A 27,972-nucleotide genomic window follows, 5' to 3' on the forward strand; every position below is an offset into this window, starting at 1 on the left:
GTAGAGGTCCTTCAGGTATAGGCATGCCAGCCTTCTGCTTGCATGAAATTGCTTCTGTTTTATTCTCTTTTGACGGGACGTCGCGCGCGTAAAATCGCTACACTGGAAGCCCCGTGCATAAAATATGATGCTCAGACAAGTGAAAAGATCGAATGGGCCAGAGAGGATGGTTTCAAGGAGATCTGCAGGTTATGGATTACTCTAAAAAAAGAATCACAGTCATGGTTTCTGAGTTTCTTGGAGGATGCTCTTGAAACAGGATTCAAGTTCGAGGGTCCAATTAAGAACACCAAAGAACGCGTACGGGGACAATCCAAGAGTGGAGATGGGAAAATCGCAGTCCGGTTGTCGCAACTCAAGGAAACAAGTAACTGTCTCGATCAGTTTCAAGACGAGGTGGATGGATCAGCGGATGGTTGGTTTAAACCATTGAGAAACTGACGCAGAAGGTGTACAAGTGCTTACTTGGAACGGTCGAAACCGCAGCTTCAGCACTCGAAGGTAGAGCTGGTTATTGCTGAAAGCTCTCAGGACAGGATGCACTTCTTTCTTTTTGGGTTTGGAACCAGCTGAAGTATTCTGTGACAAGAGTACTGCTGCACCCAAGATCCTGATGCCAACGGGAGTGAAGAAGATTCTAAGTTATTTCATCTGTGCAACGTAACGTAGGGGTGACGACGGAGATGTGCAAATAATCAGGCTGTTCGTTTAAGTTATAAATTAATTTATTATTCTTTGTTGCATTTCCTGATGTTGCATGTGAAATGGCAATTCATGTTAATGTTCATGTCTGGTCCATACAGATTGATGAATCTTTGCCCTTTGCGTAGACTGGACAAATCCATCTGTTCCCTTCCGTCGGCCTGCAGTCACTCAGTGCTGCAGATATCAGCTTACATGATGTTACCTCTGTCCTGAAACTTTAAAGTGTGTTGGTGTACTTGGTGCGTGCAAGGTTGAGATCTGGGAAGTTGGATGCTGACTTTTGAGCTTCAATCTTCTGAAAGGCACCCCTTGTCGAGTTTTCTACAAGCAGCAAACCACCGGTCAGGTGTTCCACATCGACGTCGCAGTTTGCGAACAGCAGATGTCGTATGAGAAAATTGATCCAAGCAAATCTGACGTCCTTACTCTACAAAAAAAAGGGGGCAAATGTGATGTGTTTTGCATACTGACGCCCACCCCCTACACGAGCCTGCGTCGCAGTCGACCGGCGGATGCAGTGGCATGTCCTGCATGCAACTGGCCCGGAAGGGCTCGGTGTCAGGGGCTTGTTTAGGATTGGCCTGGCCCTGTACGCGGTCCAGAAAAGATGTCGAGTTGAGTTGCCTTGATGATGCGCCCAGCCAGACGAGCTGCTTTACAACATCGACGTGGGTGGGAGCCCGGAGCCCGCGGACAGCCAAGGCGCGCTCTGCGAAAGATGCGTGTCACTGGCTCCGCGCGCGCTGTGAGGTGGTGTGGTGGAATAAGTTGGGTCCAGGGCAGGGGCGCGCTGAGCCGGATGGAATCCTGCGCGGCAGCGGGCCTCGTAGTAGCATGGGCCGCTGGCCGGGTCGACATGCGTGCTGGCCTGTGCGCACGGGTGGCGCTACGGGGCCGGGGGTGCTTGCGCCACAGCAGGGTGGGCTTCGGCAGGCGTCGTCTCGTCCCGAACACGGTCCAGGCCTGGTAGAGCACAAGGGCAGGTGCACACTAGCCCAAATAGAGTCCACACAGCCCAGCTGGTGTAAGCAATACAAATTTTTTATTTATATACAAAGGACGAGATATAAATCTCATCCTACGAGAAGTGATCCATATCCTCGCCCAATCAAAGGGATATGATAGTACACCTAGAATTTCATTATAGCCTGCATGAACACCATCGAGACCAAGAAATGGGTCGCAACTGAGAGGACGATCTATTAAAAAATCATCTTCTCAGTAGGCAATTCATAGGAGCCGCGCTCCTGGTGGGTCTGGACAATGGACCCCTTGTTGGAGCGGGAGAGATCTATAAAAATCTTCCTTCTAATGGGCGATCTATCTTTTTGGAAGGATGATTTTTTTTTGCCCCCATAAAAGAGCAAAAATTATCTTGAAATATCATTTTATTCAAAAAAAAAACATAGGAGGCTCAAGAGGAGAGGAAGAGAAGATTGGCGAAGCTCTACTAGATTTGGTGCTCATTGCTGGTGATTTATGTAATCTTGTTACTACTTTTTGAACCCTGTTAGGTTAGCCATCAGACCTAGGTTCGGATTATAAAAATATTTTTCACCCATTTAGAGGGCAAGAAGGAATGTTCTTTCTTCCTTCCAATTTTGTTTGCCCAAAAGAAAACTCTTTTTTCACCCACTCAGAGGGTGTCCTCACTCACAGAGCAAGAAGTATCTCTGCATAGGACACGTGGATGCCTCATCATTTCTTCCCCGTTCAGTAAATTACTAGTCTGATTGGTGCGCTTACGCCGTGCCTATTTTTATTTTGCTGTATAGAGCACGACAAAAGAAGACTAAAAAATTAAGTTCACAAATTTTATACATTTCAATATTTATTTATAAAATTATTAATGTTAAACACATTAAATTAATTATAGAGAAAATAATAATACTTTTATGCATGCACATAGTTTTAACATGTAGGTGAAAGTAATACTAACTAAAAAAATTTGTTTCATATTTTTTTTTTTGAGTTTTAGATATTTTTCTTTGCATTTTAGATTTTTTTTCAGCTGATTTATTAATGTAACTAATATTCATTTCGACATTTTTCTAGAATTTCTCGAAAAAGAAAATTGCATATATATGTATACGTATATATACATATATATGTATACATGTATACCTATATGTATATACATATATACATATATAGGACCCACTGCTACAGTAGCAGAGCCCTAAGAGTGCGTCGATTCCTCCACCGTTAGGATATAGTATTGATTTATATTTATTGCCTGCTGATCGGGCTATTTTTGTTAAAAAAATAAAACAGACACGTATTTCTACTAAATTCATCCTTTTTTGGCCAGAGAATAAAAATAACATCTGGCCATACAGTTGCAGTGTCATTTTTAATGTCCAAGTTAACAAGAGTGATTATGATGGACTGGTGAATGAGGGGACGGTGGCTAACCTTAGCACAGGTGGCCAGAAGGCGAATAGGCTCGAATTCGTCGGAGGTGGAAATCGAAGCTGAGGCGGAGGCAAGGTGCAGGAGGGGTCTTGAGATCCTGAGGGAGGCATCAGAACATGCGGTTGAGGAGACATTGCAGCAGGTCCAGGAGATCACCGATGGTGAAGATGGAGGAAATTGGACGCCAGTTAGATCTCATCTTGCTGGACATACCAACCCGGATCCACTCCATGGGATGAGATCAGGAAGCACTATACCAAGGTTCTGGTCGATTGCAGGAGGTTCTAAAAAGGAAGAGGATAGTGATGCGGAAGAGGTGAATTCGATTTCAACGGATAGCTTGGTGAAGACTGCTGTCAGTGTGGGTTACACCATGGAAGATGTGGTTAAGGCAGAGAAGAGTCTAGATAGCCCGTCAGTTTGTGAGAAGGTGAGTGCGCTAGATACACCTCCTGGTGGCGAGAATTCCCGGTGGACTTTGGCTCGAAAGATCGTCCATGCGGTGCTGTGGCATCGTCCGTGTGGAAGCAAGCCATGGCGCGGTCCTCTTCCACCACCGAGGGTATCGCTGAGGCGGGCTCTGGGAGATATTATGGTGACTGATCGACGTTCAAAGATCTCCGGTTCGAGCGGAGAGAGATCAGAGCCGCCAGAGGCTCTCGGTGACGGTGTTCAGGTATCGGAGGAAAGGAAGACACGAGTTCAAATTTTGAATACGAGTGGGCCTAGGCCTTTGGATGGCATTTTTGCTGGACCGAAACTGAAGCCTAAAATCTCGCCCATAGTTATGATTCCTTGTGGGTCCAAGGATGTCCCGTTCCATCTGCTACCGAGCCTGGGGAAGTTTTTCGCACGGCCGGGAAAGCTTCCTAGGGTTTCAGGCATTCACGTGGCTACATCTGGCAAAGTCATCACGGCGGCAACCATACGTTTCATCAACTCTGATCTCTGTTCCGGCCAATCCTAACCGGCCAACTTATGTTTCAGTGGTCAAACCAGGTATGGACAACACTGCAACCGGGGTAGGGGCGCACAAGATGGGGGTGCTGCTCGTGGAGGAAGCCATGGTGGCCGTGGAGGGTTTGGCCCGGAAAGCAATGGCTTTTACAATGGTGCTGGTTATGGTGGTACAATCAAGGTTTCGGGTATGGTCACGGAGATTGTGGTGGATACCGTGGAGGCTTTTTCCATGGAGGACAGGGTTTCAATCCCGGGTTCGGAGGGAACTTTCATGGTCAGGGACGCGGCTGGCCGCGACACCCGTATGGACACCGAGGTGGTTTCGGGGCTCGACGTGGAGGTTTCAGAGGGTGTCATTAGCATGGTTACAGAGGAGCTCCGCACAGTCATGTTCCAGTGCCGTCAACTGCTGATTCCGTTGCAAAAAAAAAAAAACAAGATACAGTCCATGGAAGGGAAATTCTCTTAATATGGTATAATTGGAGGCTCTTTTTAAGTGTCTACACGTTAATCTAGAAAAATTCTAGAGATTAAAAAAACAAAACATTCAATAGTCAAAATGGTTGATTGACTAACTATAACCATGGATTAACAATCGGACGAAACAACATAGAAGATTAAAAAACATATCATAGAGTCTAACCTTAAGACTACTTCTTGTCTTGTATTTTCTTCCTTTTTTCTTTGTTGTAGGTACTTTTTGTTCAACAAAGTTACGTTAGTAAACTACAACTTAGTTACGTTAGCTATCAACATATTTTTCCAAATTAATTAAAATATGACAATTAAATATGCGTGGAATAAAGCATTATAAAATTAAAACAACAGAACGCAAACATATTATGGATTATCACATAAAAATAATATCAAAAAATTTATAATGTATTTCCAAAAATAATAATATGAGATACGGTGACGACATTAATAATAATAATAATTTCAAAAAATCAAAAAAAAATAAAAATCAATTTGCATAACACATAAAATAAAATTTATAAATTAGATCTATTCACAAATAATAAACATGATTCCAATATTATAAAAAAATTATATTTATATTTTACATTCTAATATTTAAATGTAAATAGCTAATGTATCTTAGCATACAACTATTATTAACACAAATATCTATAATTCAGCCGTAAGTTAAATTTTTAGTCTGTGTAGTCACACAGATTGATACACTAGTGTACATAATACTTATCTCAGCCATCCGAACATTTCACCGTATGAATCTCAAAGCAAAACGAGAAAGTAAAGAAAAAGTTCCCATGGCATTTTCGAATCTCAGAGCAGCTATAGATGACATACATAGACATCGTGTGTATAACACATTATGTAGTTGCGTTTCCTGTCGTATCATTGCCGCGACATAAGTTCTGATTTGATAGTATCACGCACTAGTACTGGATACTCGGTACTGAGCATCTCCTGAATCGCACAACACATCCTCCTAAAAAAACAAAAACTGCACATGGCACGCGAAGATTACATCGGACTGTTTTACCGTTTCGCCTCAAACATTTTTTTTGAAAGCCATTCACCTCAAACATTTTGCCGACGCTTTCTTCGCACAGAGACAGAACTCACAGAAGTAGGCCAGTAGGTAGCGATTTTTACAACAACTTGCAACCCATAGACATTTTCGACATGTGATTTGATCCACAAGAGCAGGGACCAGACACGAATGACATGGTGCGTTCGTCTCCGAGGACCGGCGGCCAAGCCAAGCTCGATCCATCAAGCGCTCGAGCTGCTGATGTATAACATGGAAGGACCGCCATGTGCCAAGTGCCAACTTTCTGCCTCGATGAGCAGTGAACGCATTCGTATGCTGATTGTCCCCTGCAGGAGAGGAGGCAATGCTGGCCTTGGCCCGATCAGATCGGCTAGACACTGTGAATGTATACTGAGCATACTTGCATGTAGTAGTTATCAAGTGTTCACAGACATCAAAACTGTTATTATATCGCAAGATCGATCACAGTTGTGATGCCATTGCAAGTTCCAGGAGTTGCAAAATTGCATTGGCTCCATGGCAAGAACAGAAGAATTCAGACTGATACTGTTACAGGATCAGATACAGCGCTACCTCAAATTGCAAAGTTACAGCGGAGGAATGGCCTGGACAAGTCAAGCAACAGAACGGTCACCGGTGCAAGTGCAACTCGGCCGCCGCATCCCGGACGAGGCCCCCGTGTGCTTATGGTGACGTGATCGCCTGGAAACACACGCAAGTGCTGATGCCAGGCGCAAGGAGACAGCGGCTCAGGACAAGGAGAAGCGAACAAGCGGTTACAGTGAAGGAGGCATGGCGCAGTTGTAGAAGCAGTAAAGCTTGGGCAGAAAAGTCCAGCGTGCTAATGCCGGTCGTTTGCAGACAATGTCAAGTGCCAACCATCCAAGAACCACCCAAACCAACTTCCAAAGTGACAACTGACTTTTGCTATCCTATTGTATACTGGTAGTAATCTATACAGCATCTTATGCAGATCACAAATACAACTTACATGCTAACATGCAGATTGACAGATACTTCCAGTAAGGACAGAGTAAAAAGGTTAAACAGAACCTAACCCCTGGAGATGTGTGCTTAGCTGAATCGGTCTACAACCCCAAGACAAACTAGGATTTGCATTCTCAGAATACTTGAACTGCATTACCAAATGCACAAATGTTTGTTCATTTCAGTACACCATGTGTATCCAGAAAACTGGTATCACAGATTCAAAGAGGATTAGAATTTTGGTGTGATTATTACTGCTGAGTAAATCAAGTACACATATGTACATGCACGATTTTTTATGCCACGCTCGCTCACAAGTCACAAAGGGAAGACAGACGAAATTACGGAGCTCTCTCTCCCTCCCTCTCTCCATGCAGACTATGTTACACACACGACTGAACCTTGACGGCCGAGTTCACTTGCCGGCGGCGAGGGCGCCGTAGGAGCGGCTCCTCCTGACCTCCTCCGGCGGTATGAAGGCGTCCGGTCCCAGCCCCGGCACGTTGAACGCCACGTCGTCGATGGTCCACGACTCCACCATCCGAGTCACCACGCGCGCGGCGCGCACGCCCACGCCGAACCGAGCGAGGTGCGCCGTGGACGTCCCCGCGTGCGCGATGGCCACGCCGCCGTCCACGGCGCGGTAGTCCGACACGGTCGACGCGATGGTGGTCTCCCAGTACATGGCCGTCGCGCCGGGGGCCTGGATCCGGGTCAGCTGAGAGTCCTCCAGTCGCGCCAGGAGGCCGCTGCGCTGGCTGAAGAAACCCGTCAGGCCGTGCCGGATTACCTCCGCCGTGCCATCGCTCCAGTTCGACAGCATCGAGGGGCCCACGTTCAGGCGCAGCACGAAGCAGTCCTCGCCGTCCACCTGCTTCTCGCCGGCGTGCTCGGCCGTCGAGAAGATGGACGCGATCATCACTGGGTCCAGGCCCTGCACGCACAGATGAGTTCACTGTTAGTGAACATGTAAATGATCAGATATTTTGGTAAGCTCGTTTACTCATCGCATCACCATTTGACCATGAGACCAGTGTGACTCTGCAAGAATTTGTCTGGGTCAAAACTGAAAACTTGTACAGTTTCTTGGCATACGAAACATTTGACACTATCAAAACTGAAAAAATGTACAGTTTCTCATCCATTTTGACACTATCAAATTGACAGAGCACAGCAACAATACCAGAATGCTTATGTTAGGCACACGATGCCAGTGAAGTTGAGCAGATAAACAGATTAGCTAGTTGGCACACATGTGTTTGGTGCTCTAGGACCAGCAAATTTCAGATGAGTAGGTCAGATTCTCCAAGAAAATGGTAATCTGAGTGTGCCCAAGTGCATATGTTGATGCTCTGAAATTTTTATATCTCATAATTCTATATGGGGAAAAAATTCAGAATTTTCAACTTTAATCACCGTGGACAATGAAATATGAAACATTTAAGGGGGAACTGGCAGTGCATTCTTTGTGTCATGCCAACATCTGGGTTTAGGTAAAAAACATGTCAGTACAACTTAATTTATTGGAATCGGACAGAGGACAGTGCTCATATGATAGTGCAGTACTACTAAATAAAGCACAGTTGTACAAATTTTTTTCTCTATCATGCTATCATAGTACAAACAGCTAAGAGACTCAACATATGTGCTGCATCCGTACAAGCCTCCAGCATAAATAGTTAAATACATTTTGAAGTGGGGCACTCTGTACATTTGCTATCTATTTCTACATGGATTTGGTGAAACTTTTGGAGTCATGGGATGAGATTGGACAAGTAGGGTGTACACAAATATGAGAAGCACTGATCTGGTTTTCAGCCAATTGCATGATCAGAAAATAAAACCTCTAATGCCCAAGAAGACTGAACAAATTGCATGCTTTGCTTCATCAAACTAGTCAACAAAAGCCTATGCTCACTTGACTAATTTCCATTGTCTAGTTGGCCTAATTATAAGCCTAAAGAAAGGACTCCACCAATTAATTAATACATAGGCCTCATCGATCCAACATTCAGACAGTTAGGCTTGATCAGATATAAACTACTTTGCAGAATTTATTAAAACATTCGGTGAGCATGAAGATTTGAGAATCAGACTATGACCTCAGCTCCCAAAATTTTCCTACCGTCAGGCTGGTTATGCTTTAGTTCTGTTAGAAATTTCAACTGAGAGAGAAGACTCAATCGGTCTAATCAAATAAGATCACAAACTACTCTGCAGAATTTATTAAAACGTTCGGTGAGCATGAAGATTTTGAGAATCAGACTATGACCTCAGCTCCCAATTTTCCTACCGCCAAGGTGGTTATGCTTTAGTTCTGCTATAAATTTCAACTGAGAGAGAAGACTCAATCGGTCTAACCAAATAAGATCACAAAATCTAAATTTATTTTCTTTTAGAGGATTGGGAACACTGTTTCATAGCTAGAGATTCCCCAAAAAGGAAGTACTAATGCATTTTCGTAGACAAACGACTTGTATTCTCCTTGTCAAATTGTTCAACAAAACATAAACTTGTTTCAGTCAGCTCCCACCAGGACACTGACATATACGTTCATGCTGCTCAGCAAGAACCTATATACTAAAAAACAGGTACCACTTGCCAAGTTGCCCAGGATAAGCATAAACAATTTAAGTAGCTAATCTATGTTAATGATGAACTCAAGACCAGTGATCAAACAAACATTCAGACATCTCACCCTAGGCACTTTATAAAAGAGCAGCCCCCAGACAGAGATAATCTATCCCCATGTGATGGATGCAAAGGCAGGCTAATCTCACACTACTAACTAATGCCCTCTCTCCAGGTCAAACAGAGACAGTTAGGAGGAATTCAGACTCCAGAGTCCCGACTCTCTCCTGCTCCTGCACAACTCAAAGGAGAGCTTGGCATGAGGCAATCATGACATCAACAATGTGGCATGCAGCAGAAGCAGCCTACCAGCCCCAGATCCCAAGATGAAAACTGTGCAGTGGCCATATGTGACATGTATCCAAGTGCCTTCAAACAAAGATTCTTCATCGCATCCAGTTGTTTAATGGATCTTGTCCTTTTTCTTTCTTTCTCTGATGTATCGCAAAGCGAAAGGGCGTGCGCAAAAGCAGAAGGCTATTCGATGGCATGCGAAAGCAGAGAAAAGCAATGGCGCCAGTGGGGCCCACCTTTCATGGGCCAGGCTAGCTAGTAGTAACACTGTGCATGCGAGGCATGCCATGGTGATCGGCAAAGCGACGAGAAAAGGCGAACGAAAAAAAAGGAATATGGCTTCACGATGCAACAATGCCAGCGGCACCGCGCCAGAGGAGAAGGGAGAGGGAGTGCCAACCTGGAGTGCGCGGCGGAGGGGGCGCGAGCCGCCGCGCGCGGCGTGGGCGCCGAGCCAGGGCGTGCGGCGCCAGGCGGCGCGGCCGTCGCTGCCCGCGGCGACGTGCTGCCCGGCCACGGACATCTCAACGAGCCACATGCTGGGCGCGAGCTGCCACAGCACGAATCTCCCCTCGTGGCCCCGCCCGCCGACGCTGCTCCCGCCGCTGGGATCCTGCAGCATCGTCAGCCGCACCCGCCCCGCCGCGTACATGCTCTTCACGGCGCCCTCGAGCTTCCCGCACCCCGTCGTCGCCCTGAACTGCTCGATTATGTACTGCGCCGACGACGCCACCTGCACGGACACGGCCAGACACATCGTGATCACTCTAAGCAAAGCAAACGCGTGCGTACACAGGGCCACAGGCGCAGCATGGTTGATGCGTGTATGATGCGTACGTGGCGGGGAAGGCGGGGGAGGAGGGGGACTGGGGAGAGGGGGCATGCGAGCACGGAGAGGAGGACGCGGAGGTCGGCGGCCGGGCGGGAGTCGTCCCCGGCGGTACCGCCGGAGAGGAGGCGCGCCCACCGGTGCAGCGCCGCGTGGAGGCCTGACCGCCGCCGCGTCGCCTCCTCCTCCCCGCCACCGGGCTCTTCCGCCAGCGGCTCCAGCGCCACCCTTGATCTCATCTCTCTCTCTCTCTCTCTCTCTAGCTTCTGTGTCAGGCTGCCGCGCGAGTTTGTCGCTGCTGTTGCTTCTCGTTATAAGGGGAGGGAGGGGAGCTTACGCGCAGTGCAACTCGCAAGCACGTAACGCGTACGATCTGCCTAACGGTCGGCATGACTGACTTGTGGGACCTCAGCGCGGATGGGTCCAGGCGTCAGTGGGAATATTTTGGTTGGGCGCGCGTGTGGAGTGCGGGGAAAGGGAGGGGAGTGGGGGAGCGTTCAAGGGAGGCAAGAATTGGGAGGAGGAAACGGTGTTGGGTTGGGCAGCGGTCAAAATCTCGCTCGCTCGCGCTTGGTGGAGTTGTTGTTGGTGGCGTGGAAGCTGAGCTGAGGCAGGCAGCAGCCGCGGCGAATCCGCGACTGGGATCCTCCTCCCCAGCGCCAGGCTGCCCGCCCAGTTCAGCTCTGCTCGCCCGGCGCATCCTGCTGCTGATAGTCTGATACGGTGATGCCGTTCAGATCAACGAATCCCAAGTTCAGTTTGCAACGCACGAGATGTTTCTTAATTCGTGCAGGAACTGAACCGTCTCGTGTGAAATTCTTGCGTTCCAAACGCATCCTTGACAGACTCGAGCGTACGGCTTTGCAGGTTAACATGCGAAACCATAGCTAGCTAGCTAGCTAGCGTGCAACTGCGCGATAGACGATCAGTGGATGTTGCGCCGCCGCTCGTGCTGTTCAACGACAGTTGTGGTCGGTCCTGTTTGTTATCAACGAAATCCCTGATTTCACCGCTAGACCAGGCTCACACGTCAGTGACAAACTCATGATGATCCGTAGCACGCACGTCTGCTCCGAGATCGACGTCGTTTTCAGAGCACCGGGCTCTCTGTTCTGGGGACATGGGATTTCGTTGATGTGGCTGCTTCGTTCAATTCCTAGATGTCTATTGCCGCATTGCATGGCTCATGTCGGTAACGTAGTCCCTGTTAGCCTGCAGCAGCAAGCATCGATGGCGAGGCGCTTTCAGCTGCACGACGGCGACCCTGCAACTCGTGCAAGCAAGCGATGCCCGAGTGGGGACTGGGGAGTCGCATTTATGCGCGGATGGTTGAGCTGGGGCTTCCGGAGCGCTGGAAATACGAGACGACCGCGACTCGGCAACAAACGAATCGAGCGTGCGTGCACGTAACTTTTTCATCGATCGGTCCTAGACTCCGGTGATTTTCACATCTCTTTGTCAATCCAGTCTTCTTTTTAATTTGGTTGGGTCTTTGTTCAGTGTATGCACTTGGCGCCACGGAGAAACAACACGGGCCCGGACTTACACTTCAAGATTTCCTTGCTGTATCGAGATGCGTAATGCGTTTCTTGACTGGTCTGGACTCTGAACGGCCAAGCTAGAGAAGCGTGTGTTTATATTATATCCACTAGCGCATCAACCTGTGCGATTGCACAGGCTAGAAATTTAGCATACAACTGAATTTTAGATATTTATGTTAATAATAATTGTATGCTAAGATACATCAGCTATTTATATTTAAATATTAGAATATAAAATATAAATGTAATTTTTATTCATAATATTGAAATCATATTTATTATTTGTGAATAGATCTAATTTATAATTTTCATTTTATGTGTTATGCAAATTGATTTTTATTTGTTTCTTGATTTTTTGAAATTATTATTATTTTTAATATTGTCACCGTATCTCATATTATTATTTTTAAATACATTATAAATTCTTTGATATTACTTTTATGTGATAATCCGTATATGTTTGCGTTCTGTTGTTTTAATTTTGTAATATTTGATTATACGTATATTTAATTGGCATATTTTAATTGATTTGGAAAAGTGTGTTTATTGCTAACGTAACTAAGTTGGAGTTTGCTAACGTAACCTTGTTGGACAAAGGATATCTATAAAAAAGAAGAAGGAAAGATCAGGAAGGAAGTAGTCTTAGAGTTGGACTCTGATTTGTTTTTTAATCTTTTATTTCTTCTAGTTGTTGATATATGGTTACAGTTAGTCAATCAATCAATTCGACGGTCGGATGTTTTGCTTTTTTATGAGAATTTTTAAGATTTTTCTAGGATTAATATGGAGGCACCAAAAGGAGCCTCCAATTAGTAAATATAAGATGGCTATCCAAATCAGAAACAAAGAATTCATGGAACTTCTCTGTAGTAGTAGTAATAGTGAAAACAGAGGAAGTATGACAGAGAAGTATACAGCAGCAGCAGTAGTAGTGAATGATCTTGTGGGCACCTTTCTCCCTAGCTCGCTGACGAGTCAAATCTCACTTTAAATCTGGCCAGTTCTGAATCCCCAATGATTTCTCTGAATTCCAGCAATGCGAAGTGTACTGTCTTTTCAGGGGGGTACAGGGCCATTTCTGAATGCCTGATATAATGGTTGCGTGCTTTATTGCTGGGCTCAGTTGCTGGCCAAGCAGCAGTAAGCAGAATTCAATTTATACCCCCCCCCCCCCCCCAACAATGTTTTTGGCACCTGAGCACTTCAATGTATACACCAGTTATGCTCATAGCAGGTCTTTTTTTTAAAAAGAAAATATTCAGAGCAAACCTAAGCTTTTCCTTCTGTGTTCCGTCCCTGCAACCAGATTCGGCTATCCAATGTTGGAGTACCTGATTAGATCCTAATGTACGATCTGAATGTTTAGTCCATTAACCTGCAAGATTATCCAATAAGGATGGATGACAACGATACCATCAGCTACCTGCATTGTGCATTACGCGAGAATATCAGTTTCCGTGTTACTGTCAGAATGATGGCATGGTCGCTGCTCTCTCTGCTTGGCCTGATCTACCCTTGAAGTGACATAACGAAATTACAATTGGCATGGTACCTGTTTCTAGGAGGAGGCAGCGATCGGGCCATGATTCATGTGAGTTCAAGTCCATCATAACAGATTGGAGGAGGGCATGTCCTTTTCATGAAGCTTCAGTGCTGTTTGGCAGAATCTAGAGAAGACCTTAGAGTATTTGCATATGCTTCAGTGTGATTGAGAATGTAAAGTTTGTGACTGTGTCATCATCACATGAACTGGCCGGACATTAACTTATTTCATATTGTTCTTTTTAAAAAAAAATACACTTGATACAATTCTGGTGACATTTGTTATGTTTGTGACTGGCTTGATCTTTAGTAACTCTGAAGTGTCTCATGGTTACTAATTTTTACCAACTTGCTCGTTCGGTTGTGCTCGTATACCTTCATTTCCTCACCATTTTAAGCAACGAATTACGCTGTCTCATTCAGATTAAAAAAAAACTTCTCACTGCCGACCTTCCTGCAGAAGAAGAGCTTCACAAACTCTGATCCGGAGAGAGACAACAGGAGAAGGCTTATGCAGCAGTGAAGGCCAGAGATAATCATGGGCCATAGATAGGCCACCGAAGCCCATACTGGGAACAAACATGGGCCTTCGATTTCCTGTCTTCCTGGGCTCATTGAACCAAATAACACGCGTCTTCGGAGGATTATTTATATATATATATATTTTTTTTTCAAAATTAGCAGAAATATGTGCCTATTTTCAAAATTAGCAAAATATCAGGCAGGTGATTCTCTTTGCAATCTAATATTCGTTAAGTACGCTGTGAGTAAGCCAATAGATCACTTGCTGGCACTAGGCATGGGAGAAGAATCTCTGCTCTCCATGTTGACATGCCACATTAAATATCCTCCGCTGTACGGAGCGGGAAATCCATATTAATCACCCGTACAACGGGCGCTTGGTTCTTAATAGGCAGTAGGCCCCTAAGCAAAAATAAGTATTATATTTTCTTCAGTTATTTCACATAAAAATAACAAATCCTAACCATACTAAAAACGAAAAAATATATCCTCCTTCCAGCACCTTTTAACAATCTGAAAATTCTCAATTCTCTACTGCAAGACAGATAAAATATTTTCAAGAACAAGAAAATCAGATTGATTGTAGCTAATATCTTATTGCAAATAATTTCGACAACCTCATTGGTTTTTTCTTATATGTGGTCTAAGAGAAAGAAATTGTTCATTTGATATTTTGAGGTCTAAAAAAGGTCTTAAGAGCTACTTTAGCTCTGGCTCAGAAAGAGATTAAAAAAAGTTTACACATGTGTGAACTACCAGATCATAAGGAAAGATGCCTCTCGTTTTTTTAGTGGAGTTATCATGTGGAAGTGCCTTTTATTGAAAAAGTCCATGACTTGTTCTAGGTAATATGAGGCATTTCCACCATGAAGGATTCAATTTAGCCACAGGTTCTCCTACAACTACCTTACTATGACTTCACCTTAGTCAACAACCGACATTTTTTAACCAATCTTTCCCAGTGTCTTCGTGTAAAATAAAAAAGAGTCTTTATGTCCTATTACGAGGACCTCGTTTAAAAAAAATATGTTGTTCGGGAGCTTTACCAGGACTCATTAGAAAAACACCTTTTTTAATAACTAAGTAATTTGGTTGCTTTCATGCAATGTAAATTAGTAGTTACAATAAGTGATTCCATCATTTTGGCATTCTTTCTGATCAATCGAATGGCTTTTACTAAACCTCAACGTCAGCCCATACAGTGGGTAACAAACGTATATTTTTTTTTTAATTTTGAAAGCAGACACATATTTATGCTATTTTTAAAAATAAAAATATACACATATGCAAATTATCTTAGGAGAAAGTAACTATCCATCCCTCAGTGGTGCATCTTCCGGATTTAGGCTCTGTTTGTCCTTTGTCAGAGCTCAGCTCGCAATTTTTTTGAGTGGGGGTATTTTAGCTCTAAGAATTCGCAGAGCAAGAGCTATGGGTGAGTCATTTTATTTTTATTTTAGAGTAAAAATTATTTTCTAAACTATTTTATTTAAACTAAAAATAGAGATTTAAAATCTATTATATTATTATTTGAGATGAAAAATGAGCACCGCGTTCGCTCTCAAAGTTCGAAATTCTCACATTAATCGAAAAAGATATATATATCATTTATTTTATGAACATCTAACGGTTTAGAGTAAACTAAAGAGTCCATATCAAATACAATTAATAAATAGCTAATTCAAAAACCAAAGAGTCTAAATATGTAAATTCGGAATAAAAAATTAGCAGTTCAAATTTTCATACAGTTTGAGAAGCAAAATATCTAAATAATGAGTTCAAATAAAATAAAATTAATAATTAAAAAATAGGGTTAGAGTAGAAAAAAAATAACGATCCATATCAAATATAGTCTTATAAAAAATCAAATTAGTATAAAAATTAAATACCTAAATAAAAAGTCCACGTAAAATACAATTAATCAATAGCTAAAATTCATAATAAAAATAAAAAAAATTAAAAAATTTACTAAAATAATAAATTAAAAAGCATCATGTAACTCAAGATCATCACATCAAGTAGACAGATAAGATTCAACACGAAGATAAGGCAAATCTATTTTGATTTTGATAGTACTGCCTATACCTGACGTATAATTTTGACAGGTAATTAAAATATATACAAATCCAACTAATACGTGTATATGATTTGGGTATAAATTTAGTTATAAATAATTTATTTTCCACTAATATAATTTTTTTTATATAAATCTATACCTTTTGTAACTAAAGGACATTAACCTCATAAAAACTAAAGAGATTAAATTTTAATAAAAAATATTATAAAATAAAACTAGTCACGTTATTAACATGAATGACCTTACTAATTTTATTTTATTATATAAATTCCAGATTAAAATGCAGGCGAGCGAGAGACCCTACCATGCCTTATAACAGACAGAAGCTTGCAACCGTGATGCATGTGCTCATGGAATGCGCGTGCGGACCACTGCCGCAAACGAGCAGGATCAGAAGTTGGCGGGGCCGATGCAGCTTGTGCGCTATTTCCTTCCTCAGATGAGAGGGAAAAGCGCGCGAGCATGGATCATAGTGCTGGCTTGCAAAGTGCAGAATAGCTAGTTATACAAGGAAGTGGAGAAGATGACCGAACAAGAAGGCTGGAAGCCAGGTACGAAATTCCAAATGTTTCCGCAGCGCATTCACCAGTGTTGTTGGAAGCATGGATGCTTGATGTGGACGGAGTGTAGAAATATATTTTGCTATGTTGTTAATGCACATGAGGTGTTCGGTGAAATGTTCGTGAGGCAATAGCTTGCTAATCTGGCCCGGTGGGTGCACTAGTTCCTTCACCTCGAATGTGTTGCAGGCATTGGAGTCACGGTGCTGGAACTGTTCCTGTGCTGCGCCACGAGAATGCTTAGCAACGGATGCTGCTCCTGTGATGATTGTCACTAGGCAATATGAGTTCTACGCTTCTTGTTATACACATGTCGTGTTTTTTGAGTGCTGCCTATTTTTAACAACAACAAATGGTATATCTTTTTTTTCTCCCTAAGAACATTCAGGGACCTCAAGCCTTGCTATGTTATTTATAGGGTCAAGACCTGAGACAAACCACCGTCGTGTTTTTGCCACCTGCCCTTATTGCGTGGTCATTAGCCATTTACCGGTTATGCTTGGTGTTTCCTAAATCTAATCCCATTTGCCCTGCAAATTTTGCTGTTTCTTTTCAGACTTCTTCCTCACAGAGCTCTCCTCAAGAGGTTCTATTGGATGAATGGTGCAAGAACATTGAAGGTAAGGAGGTACAGTTGATAGTTATTTGATTTCTATTACAGAATTTCCTTTCCTTGATGTATTTGGTTTCTTGGTTTATATTGCATTATGTTGAAACAAGGTGCATTTATCAAGAAAATGGATGAAATGCATCATTTTGAGATATACATGTTACTTTTGTAGTTGGCATTTCGTTTCGGATTTATTGACCTCTTTTTTCATTTCTAGAGTACTTATTCCCAGATTTTCTTGGCCTCTTTTTTCTTCTATTCTTGGCATCTACCTCTGAACATTTACAGAAAAAATATCATAAGAGATTTTATACGGGAACATTTCACAGAACCAATACTTGATGTCCCTTGATAAGATTGCAGATAACGAAAGAAAAAGTCATATCTGTCACCTACATTACATTTGATATTTTGATGTCCCTTAATTTTCCTTCTTGACACAGGGCGTCAAAGCACTCATAAAGAACACAGCCGCTGAAGAGATCCAAATAAGTAACAGAAGCAGCAAGGCATATCAGAGGAAACAATAGGAAAAAGGGCAGACGAAAGAGAACTGTCGCACAGTTCTCAATCAGGAAAATGGGGCTGTCAATCTCATACCCACCAGATGACTACCTGCCAGAGGATGATGAGGATATGGACAGGCTCTTTGTCCGGTCTCTAAGCTTTGACAATCTCAGCACACTAGAGACCCTTGAGTCGCCACCGGCATTGCTCGATGCCCTGACCTCCAAGAGGCTCATTGTAAGAGGCTTAAGCTTCGAAAAAAGGGAGGGTGGTCCACTTAAAATTCAAACTACGCTATCCACGGTGAGTCCTAAACCTGACAAGGAGAGTTGCAATCACAAGCTTACCAGCCAGCCAAGATATGGGCCCACGGAAAACCTGCCACCAAATTCTCCGGTGATTGGGATGGTCGGCCCGAAGCATCAGGCTGCAGCAATTAGGGTGCAGAAGGTGTACAAGAGTTTCAGGACAAGGCGGCAGCTTGCTGATTGTGCTGTTCTTGTTGAACAACGCTGGTTTGTACTATTCCATGTGCTAGTCATGCATTGTCATACTTGATACAGTGTGTTTTGGACATTTGGGTAATGATGCTTGAATTTTGTGAATTGTGATGTTGAATCCAGGTGGAAACTACTTGATTTTGCGTTGCTCAAGCGCAGTTCAGTGTCATTCTTTGAGGTAGAGAAGCCGGAGTCGGCCCTCTCAAGATGGTCCCGTGCTAGAATGAGGGCTGCCAAGGTAAATTCACATGTTTACACATCATGCTAATTAAGAGCTTGGTACAGAGAACTGCTAGCACTGTTGTGCGCTATAGTATAATGGTCTTATACTGAACTGTTGGCATTATTGTGATCCTATCATTGATATTGATTGTTTTGATAATATTGTGAACTTGGTAAACTGAACTGGTCAAACTAATTTTGTACTGCTGTTACTGGTAAGGTTGGTGGTTTTGTTTTACTGAATACCATCATTAATGTGGCAATATTACTATATGTTGTACTATGATGCTGATATACCAAACTGCGGAAATGATGCAGTCTGTTTTCCAAAGGACTACTGGCATATCGTTGTTCTAGTACTACTGAATAAGTTTTTGTGTTGTTGCTTCAGGTAGGGAAAGGTCTTTCCAAGGATGAAAAGGCTCAGAAGCTCGCACTGCAACACTGGCTCGAAGCAGTATGCATAAAAAAGATTCCCTTCAAACACTAGCTCATGAAAGAACATCACAGATTACAACCCATTCATGTTTCATGGACAGATTGACCCTCGACATCGGTATGGTCACAACCTCCACTACTATTACCAACACTGGCTACACTGTGAGAGCAAACAGCCTTTCTTCTACTGGTACAGTTCATGCGGAACTTTTAAAGCTGTCTCCAAACCAGAAGAAAAAAAAGTTAATGTTTTCTGAAATTATGTTTTAATAGGTTGGATGTAGGAGAAGGAAAGGAGGTCAATATTGAGGACCACTGCCCAAGATGGAAGCTGCTGCAGCAATGCATCAGGTATCTTGGCCCAGTAAGTGTTTCAACCTGCACAACAATGAATCTGAAATCTCAAAGCGGAAAAGGCTGCATATCTGAACAGTAGATGATTTGTTACTTTGTGCAGAAAGAAAGGGAGTTCTATGAGGTCATGGTTGAGGACGGAAAGATGATGTACAAGCTGAGCCGCAAGATCATCGACACATCTGAGGGCCCCAGAGATTCAAAATGGATCTTCGTGTTGAGCACAACGAGGGTTCTATACATCGGCACGGTATGTCCAACCACACCACCTCGAAGCCTTAACCAGATAGAGAAGAGTAGTATTTGTCAGTTGTTTACTTCGATAGTACTTGAACCATGGAGCTTACCTCGAACTAATGATACAACCACATTGTTGCAGAAGAACAAGGGCACGTTTCAGCACTCCAGCTTCCTTGCTGGTGGAGCCACATCTGCTGCCGGCAGACTGATTGTAGAGAATGGAATTCTAAAGGTTTGCGAACCGCTAGATTTCTACCAGGCTCGTAGTTTTTCCTTTTTTAATTTGTACAACACCAAACTCACCTTTCTGAATTCTAATTCAGTTAAACTTGATTTTCAGGCTGTGTGGCCACATAGCGGGCACTATCGTCCCACAGAGGTGAACTTCCGGGAGTTCATGAACTATCTGAAGAAGAGGAACGTGGATCTTACAAATGTCAAGGTGACGAGACAAATCTGAATGCTAATTTTGCTACATATTTATGTTACATGCCAGAAAGAAAAGCCTGTCCTATCAATATATTTTCTGACACAAGAACGTTGTTTCGGCTGTTGGATTCGCTACAGTTGAGCCCATCGGAAGGTGAGGAGGATGAATGGCTCAGGCTCAGGAGAGGCCTCTCCCAATTTGACCTAACCGAGAGCAGCAACCCCAAGAAGCAAGAAAACACCAAGTCCCAACCCCCACGCGCTGATGAAGACAAGGGCGCGGCCACCGCCACTCCGGCCACGCCGCCTTCCACAAGCAACGATACAACAACCACCGCACCAGCAGCAATAGGCACGCCAGTGATGAAGCGATCCTCGTCAGGCAACCGGCTGCAGCGCAAGCGGCCGCCGAGGCTGACGGTGAACAAGAGCCGGATGGGCAGGGGGACGGCGGAGCAAGGAGCGGGCGCGTTCGGGGATTGCCTGGACTTCTGCAAGGAGAACCTGTTCAAGGGCGGCGAGGGTGGCGAGGAGGAGGTGGTGGTGCCGCAGGAGAAGATCCTGCACCGCATCAACTCCAAGATGGCCTTGCACTCGTACCAGCTCGGGAACCAGCTCTCATTCCGGTGGACCACCGGTGTTGGGCCGAGGATCGGGTGCGTCCGGGACTACCCGCCGGAGCTGCAGTTCCGGTCACTGGAGCAGGTGAGCCTGTCACCGCGGGGCGGCACCGGGCCAGCCAGGTTCGGGACGCCCCGGCAGAGCCCATGCGCGCCACTCGTGTCCCCGACGCCGGGTGGTCTCGACTCGCCGCTGTACGCCGCGATGGGGACACCTACGTCGCGGCTGCAGCACGGTGCAGCGTAGAGCACTGAGCACGTACGTGGTGGCGCGCCATAGTTAGTTCATGGCTAGCCAGTTTCCCTGTGTCCCTGTGTCGTGACCACCTGTGACCGTGACCTCCTGCGAAGAAGGCGCGCGGCGGCAGGGCAGTGACGGTGAACACTATTGCAAGTTTCTCTGTGTTTATTTCATCCATTTGCTTTCTTTCGGTAGACTATCTAGATACCTGCTTTGTACTTTGGTTGGGATTTCGTTTTTTGTCAGGTGAATTTTGCGAAAATCGAGTATAACTAGAAAACCGGCATGCCCGTTGACGCGCTATGCGAGTAACTAACGGAGATGGTCAGAGCTATACACAAATTCTTGTAGAGCATCGGTAAAGTACAAAAGATCGTATAATATTTTCAGTTTGTTAAATATATTTCAAATTTCTTTCTAGAGCTTAGTTATGAAGGGGTCTGGCTCATCTTGCCTCATTTTTTTTTTCTCTCAACCTTGCTTTCTTAATGTATTCATATTGTGTACTATTGTAATTTATCATAGAGATATTATTGCATCGATTAACCATGCTTCATATCGCATGGAGTTTATAATTTTGGTTGTGCAGAATATTTATGTATCAACGATCATTTTTTTTAACCAAGTGAATTCCCAAAATTTGATGGTATATTATTTACTCAGTTGGTTTAAACTAATCAATTGGACATGTGAAGCAATATAACAAACACATGGTCAGCGGATACAAACATATGGTGGGATGGAATGAGAATGAGAGGGGAAAAATTCGACTTAGGAGGACAATTAGTAAACAGGACAGATAGATTCTTAAACAATGCAGACCAGCTACAGGGTAATGCAGATGAAGTACGATGAACATAGTAAAATAATCTAACTACTTGTCATAAGAAAATTGCTAATATGTACAAAAGAAATATGATGAGCAAGATATTGCGAAAGTATAACATAATAACTTAGGTTGAATACAAATAAGTCAATCCTCTCTGTGGCTTTGAGGGTGTTTAAACATATGAATCGATGTCATTGTAGAGGAAATCTTTGGTTTTCATTATCAAGCTTATACTATTTTGCCACCAAATAAAATGCTAGGAACCTTCATACAATACTTACATTATTATAGGTTAGAAAATGAGATACAAGTAGTAACATTGAAGCTGAAAATTATAAACAGAAATATTGTACATTCTTTTTATTTTTTGCTTTATCCCTATTCCCAACTTCTCTTTGGGAACATGCAATTAGAAATGAATAAATAGTAGGCCGCTTGAGCAGCATATTCCAATGTGTAGTTCCTATTACTACGTAGTAGCTTAGCCTTTAATAACAACTTGCAAATTGCAATCATTTTTATGGTTTTTAATTCAACTTTGAAGAGTACGTCTACCCCAATGTTTATTCCATCATCAAATTGGTAGTAAAAATACATACAACATATCAATTTTTAGCACAAAATGTCTATTTAAGTATTGTTGGTTCTCATTAGAATTCTACGATGTAAGTTTCAGTGGAGTGGCATGATCATCATGTTGTCCATGTTATGCACTCTGATGTCATGGGCTATGTTGTTCGTGCCTGCTGTCTAGTGTTGTATGTTTTATTAGTTTGGTGGAGTTATTTCACCACTCCCTTTATTGTATAACTATGATCTCACATGTTGTAAGACTTATTTACCAACGATGATCCAGAGACTGGGTCTGCTTTTCCTCTCCAATATGATGATGAAGCCTAAATGTTTACATGCAAGTTCAAATATGAAATAGCCAGTTCCACTAAAAAGAGAACCCAAAGATTAACGCATAACCAAAGAATAATTACCTTCATACAGAAAAAAGCTTTGGGATGTGTGGCCCATGGCAGAGGTCAACTAAAGGACCACACATGTATATTGTAATGGTCTTGTTCTTGGGTAACTCATTGATGATTTCAACCTGAACATATGGTTCAAAAATATTAAAAGACGAATGAAGTTCTCATATATTTGACATAAGCAGCTAGATGATACAAAAGAATGAAACAAAAAATATGGGAACAGGAAAGGTTGCCTTGAACTTATTTTCATTGAATATTCCAAGAGCTTCTGCCCTGCTGACCTCAATGCGTTCGAATGAGGTTTAACCGTTTAAGTAACACAATGTGTGTTGCTAGAGCACTTCGGTTATACCATATATTAATGCATGACATCGATACAACATCCGCGATTCCAAAGTTTCTAATCATGATATTGAACTTTATAATCAACAGAGTGTGCATTGAAATAAGCCATGCAGGTAGGCAGTGCCCACCAAAAAAAACCCAATATAAACATAAAAGAAATGAATTACAATTCACAGCATACTGCAACACCTTTTGAGCTTGGCCTTCGATGAGACCAAAGTGCTCCTCATTCAAGCATAACCACATTAATGACTGAGATTAAGAAAATATTTGTCATTTTTGCTTATTAAGATTAGTAGGTTTAGCATACCATTTCATCAGCCAATATCCCATTGATACCGTTATCATACAACCGTATGAGTCATTTTCCATGTATCATGCTGCTTCTTCCATGTCTTGATCAATGCCATGGTGAACCTTTCCAGGATGAGCTCTAGATGGTGAGAATGAGACATAGTTGCATTCATGCCATGGCCAGGATTTTTTACCACTGTTTCTACCGAGTTTTGTAATAGTTCAAGTTGTTCTTGCTGTTTCTTTTAGCAGAGATTTATGTCCTGCTCGCTACAACTTAATCCCAAGTGTGTTTAATATGCCCTTTTTGGTCCGCTTGGTGCTTCAACTAAAGTGTTTTTCAAGTTGAGAAGCAATGAGTGAAGCAGTGGCCAGCAGAGCTGTTGGTGTGTTACTACTTATCCAATTGTCTGACCTATCTCAAATAGGGTCATACAGTGTGCCAATAGGCGCACCCTATTTCACGCATATTGTGCAATGAATCACACGTTTTTCCCTTTTATGCCCTCAAAGCAAAAGAATTCAACCATTTAAAAATTTACATATAAAAATACACTGAGATATAAAATCCTAGAAAATTAACTACAGGATCAGAGGCCTACTTCTATGATATAAAACCCTAGAAAATTAATGCCTGAGATTATTGGCCGATTTCATGATAATGCAATCAATAAAAAGGTATTGGTGGAGGACACAAAAAACAACCATCAATTACATCAATAAAAGCTCTATCTTTTATAGAAGAATCAATATAAACAAAGTGTCTATCTTTGATTTCTTAGTTGCAAAAGTACAATTTTAAACAATCAACTATGGGATCAACTACGAGGTAATGAAGGCATCTTTATGGTATGACTAATAGCCCTTCCAATACTCTACCAATTCATACAATCTATCAACTACTTAAAATAAAATTACCTGGGATGTTTTTATTGTTAGAGATAAATGTTTCTAATATAAAATTTGCATTTCTATTTAGAAATCATAGACCGTGTAATTATGAAGTTTTTCTGCAGCTAAAAAAATTACCTTAGGTGAGCATAATGGTATGGATTTCTATTTCTCTTCTCTTCTCTGTCTTCTTTCTTCAAGTATCACAGTTCACTAGTACTTTTTTTTAATCATTGAACCTTTCCTTATTGACACGTTTCGCTTTGTAATGAGTTGTTTTATTGATCTGCAACAACAAGGGAAAAAGGGATAAAATAAAACAAAAGATTAGATGAGTGTCAACAAAATAATTAGATATTATAAAGTTACAAGTGGTTGTTTTCTTGCTCTGTCATTCTTATCTGTTCCCACTGCGGCTTCTTTATCCATCCCTCCCCCTACAAAATGACAAATCTATGACCTCATGAAGCTACCACTTTACACGATTAATTATCCTTTCATTCGTCATATTCAAACTTACTAAAAATCTAAAATAAGCTAAATATTGGTAATTCACATAGTGGAGCAAGCATAGGCACCAAATCAGATCAAGTAACAAGAACAAATAGTTCTCTAGATATGCAGGAAATGAGCATTTTTTTGGCTAAAGCTTGTAATTATAATACGTTATTGTGTGAGATATATGTGACTCTATTACTCTGAAAATCACCTAAAGATATATGCTTTGTAAGCACAGCTTCATAACTTCAATGTGTGAGAAAATATGTGTTTCTTTTGATAGAGCTAGCTCTCCCTTCAATGTTTGACAAAATCATGGTTCTTCTCTTGGAGCAGAGGGATATATTTCCCTTAACTGTTACAATTCTTCTCTTAGCTGGTCAATTAGATGTATATAACATTAATATAACAGTTCTTGCCATATGTAACCCATCTTTGTAAACTATAGGAAACAAAACGCAGACTATGAGACACATGAAGAAATTTCAAAATTTTCCATAGCATGAAACCAAGTGAAGGGAAAGGAGGCTTGAATGGCATACCGTGAGGAGTGCACATGTTAGCCCATAGTTATCAGTTCAAACTTTGAAGATCTTGGTTCAGCCAAATATGAAGCTGAAACCCAAGGAAAACTATGCATTCCTGAAAATGAATGATTGGGGACCTTGGAATGAAACAGATTGAAAGTAAAAGTTACATATTGGAATATGCACTCTAGAAGGTAGCAATGCAAAAGCAAACTAATAATGCTCGAGAAATAAGTTGATTAAGGAAAGCTAGGTAAACAACATGTCTATAGTGGCAAAATAGAATAGGTTTTATGTGAACGTAAGAATTGAACAAAGAATATATAGCAACAATTACTAATGCAGCGAACATGGCCCATGCAAAACTTCGATACAAACAGTCAATATGCACGCAGAAATTTCTTGCATGTAGAAATACATGCGTATACGGTCTGCATCAATAGTTAGTACATTAATTTGTGATTGATATAAGTAGGACCAAATATCAAGGAATCAGAGAAAAAAGAGAGCAAGAAGATAACTCTCAATACTTCAATTACACCTTAGAATCCTTGTTCGTGACAGCAATGAACAAAAGTAGGTCACATAGCTGAAATCAACATAATAATACACATAGCTGAAATCAACATAATAACTCATCCTAGTAAAACTATCATAACTCGCTATTACAAATAGCAAGAACTTCATATAGGACTATCAGATGTAAGGTGCCTCACAATAACCCATGAACACCACATCAATTGACTACACACTTAAATCCAAATAAGGTGGAGGGTTATGGTGTTTCACATTTTAAAGAGATATGCTTGCTGGCATTTGGTTAAGCGGTGCTACATCTGAAAAGACGACATAACCACGACAGGGGAAACACTTAATAGGTGATATTGAGCTACATTATGTTGGAAACCTCAGTTTATGACAGAAGTACATGTTATAGACGTTCAAATGCATGCAATCCGACATATCTGCATTGTAATAGGATTAAAATAGCTTTCCATCACATATTTCTGTCCTCTAATACAATTTATTGTCATCTTTTTCAATCAAATTTATTCTCCAGTAAGTAAAATAGGAGCCATAACTATTACAGACAATAGTTAAAGTATGTTTGAAATGACAAATAAAAGTCAACTGAAACTCTATAGGCTATTCCAATGGTAATGGTTCAATTTGCTTCTTTGGCAAAGCATGATGAGATTAGGTTCTATGTGAGACTCTGAAACCAGATGCATGATTGAAATATAAAAACACTATGTGTCGGTGTATCAGGAACCGGGGGTTCCCGAATCCCGACGCCAGGCCAGCAATCCGTCACATGGCGCCATCCCGCGGAATCTCCCCCGTAAGGTGAAAAAGATCAAGTCCCGGGAGAGGGCGCTCGGGGCCACAGTCGGTGGTCCCCGAGTATCCCAATTCCCCGATGATCCACGAAGTCTAAGTGCCGGGAAGAAAGTGCTCGATAAGGTGTGCGGTGACCTCCGAGCACCCAAGTCCCCCGACGACCAGGAAAGCTAAGTACCTGGAGAAACGTGCCCGACGCCGCTAGCAGTGAACCCCTAGGCACCCAAGTATCCCGAGGACCCATCGAAACCATTGCTCATAAGCAGAGAAGACGAAACCATTGCTCATAAGCAGAGAAGAGAATATCACAGGCCGAAGAACAAAGAGCCCTAGGCTCTCAGATAGACAAACATTCTTATAACCAACATGGCTCCAAAACTTTATAAGATACATCTATATCAATTTTTATTTAAATGTACTCTAGGTTTATCTAGTATGTTTATTCTACCATTTAAAATGTTTTCAACCTACTATGGGAAGGTAAGTGCGCAAAAGTAGATTGTAAGTATGTAAATGTGGAAACGTAAATAAGGTAGAGAGAGCAAATTCGGCACAAAGATTTTTATCCCGTAGTATCGATAGCACACAAGCTATCACTAATCAACGTTAGAGCTTCACAAAGTATAAACTCCCGATCGTCAAGACTCTTCTGGTCACGGCTCTTGAGGTACCAAGCCACCAAGGTAAGGTCTCAAGAACGATAAGCCGCCAAGGCAAGGTCTCACCATTAACATCTCTTTCGGTTACTTGTATGTCGTCTTCACTTTGGAACTTTAGCCACCAAGGTCTCACAACTAACCTCTCTTTTGGTCACTTATACGTCCTCGTACATACTTCTTATTGTCACTCCACACCAAATCGGAGGGTCAACAAGCTTAAGCCACCAAAGCTTAAGATGTCGACGAGTCACCAAGGCTCAAGATATCGACGAGTTACCAAGACTCTAAGATTCTGATGTACCACATAGTATACTCTAGGATCACTCCTTGATCCACTCTCTAGGCAGCAACACATAATAATAACACTCTCTAGGTTTATTGGCACTAATCACTCTCTAATCTTGTATTTAATTGCTTTGGATAATCACTTTAAGTATTGTGGTGGCTTGGATATCTTCTCAGGTGTATATGAGGTTCTCTAGACTCTAAGACCTTCAAATGACCGAGTGGAGGGATATTTATAGGCTCAAACTCGTCAATTAGTCATTGCCCCAATGGCTCGTATTCATTGTATACGCCGGATGATCCGGTGTAGACAATATAGTACTCACTGGACCATCCGACATGTACATCTTCCAAAACTAGCAATTGAAATTTCCCTCAAAACTTCTGTGAACACCAGACTATCCGGTGTGATCTTCATCTCCATCGCCAGACCATCCGACATGTATACTTTAGCCAATCCGAGCCACTGACATCTTCTCTGCACAAATACTTTGGCGTATTATCCGGTGTATTCAATCCATAGCACCAGACTATCCAATATGTTGTTTAATCTTTTCTTCTAAGCATTTTGTGCATATTA

General features: G+C 42.3%; 2 protein-coding genes across 3 annotated transcripts; one reads left to right on the forward strand and one right to left on the reverse strand.

The window, feature by feature from the left end:
• Positions 1 to 6,815: 6,815 nt before the first annotated feature.
• On the reverse strand, positions 6,816 to 10,639 carry LOC133916849 (uncharacterized). The gene is made up of 3 exons (XM_062360711.1): positions 10,349 to 10,639; positions 9,912 to 10,244; positions 6,816 to 7,520 (listed from the first exon to the last, which is right to left on the reverse strand). Exons 1-3 carry the CDS (start codon positions 10,577 to 10,579, stop codon positions 7,002 to 7,004), a joined length of 1,083 nt encoding a protein of 360 aa, XP_062216695.1. The 5' UTR covers positions 10,580 to 10,639; the 3' UTR covers positions 6,816 to 7,001.
• Positions 10,640 to 16,322: 5,683 nt separating this feature from the next.
• LOC133916850 (IQ domain-containing protein IQM4-like) lies at positions 16,323 to 21,163 on the forward strand. Of its 2 annotated transcripts, none has more exons than XM_062360712.1 (10): positions 16,323 to 17,202; positions 17,636 to 18,214; positions 18,323 to 18,437; positions 18,813 to 18,878; positions 18,961 to 19,049; positions 19,133 to 19,223; positions 19,317 to 19,463; positions 19,593 to 19,685; positions 19,794 to 19,895; positions 20,021 to 21,163. In XM_062360712.1, exons 2-10 carry the CDS (start codon positions 17,772 to 17,774, stop codon positions 20,747 to 20,749), a joined length of 1,875 nt encoding a protein of 624 aa, XP_062216696.1. In that variant the 5' UTR covers positions 16,323 to 17,202; positions 17,636 to 17,771; the 3' UTR covers positions 20,750 to 21,163. The 2 variants fall into 2 exon arrangements, with proteins under 2 accessions (XP_062216696.1, XP_062216697.1); XM_062360713.1 differs by having other exon boundaries at positions 18,961 to 18,977.
• Positions 21,164 to 27,972: the final 6,809 nt, after the last annotated feature.

This window comes from Phragmites australis, chromosome 4 (genome assembly GCF_958298935.1).
Source record: "Phragmites australis chromosome 4, lpPhrAust1.1, whole genome shotgun sequence".
Taxonomy (NCBI): Eukaryota; Viridiplantae; Streptophyta; class Magnoliopsida; order Poales; family Poaceae; genus Phragmites; species Phragmites australis.

Excerpts from the sequence above, each read along its gene's own strand:
- LOC133916850 (XM_062360712.1), top strand. The coding sequence starts at position 17,772 with ATGGGGCTGTCAATCTCATACCCACCAGATGACTACCTGCCAGAGGAT. Across the intron at positions 18,879-18,960 it reads TGCAACACTGGCTCGAAGCA|ATTGACCCTCGACATCGGTA; the intron begins GTATGCATAAAA and ends TTTCATGGACAG. Across the intron at positions 19,050-19,132 it reads AAACAGCCTTTCTTCTACTG|GTTGGATGTAGGAGAAGGAA; the intron begins GTACAGTTCATG and ends ATGTTTTAATAG.
- LOC133916849 (XM_062360711.1), bottom strand. The coding sequence starts at position 10,579 with ATGAGATCAAGGGTGGCGCTGGAGCCGCTGGCGGAAGAGCCCGGTGGC. Across the intron at positions 10,245-10,348 it reads TCCCCCGCCTTCCCCGCCAC|GTGGCGTCGTCGGCGCAGTA; the intron begins GTACGCATCATA and ends GTGTCCGTGCAG. Across the intron at positions 7,521-9,911 it reads CCCTCCGCCGCGCACTCCAG|GGCCTGGACCCAGTGATGAT; the intron begins GTTGGCACTCCC and ends CTGTGCGTGCAG.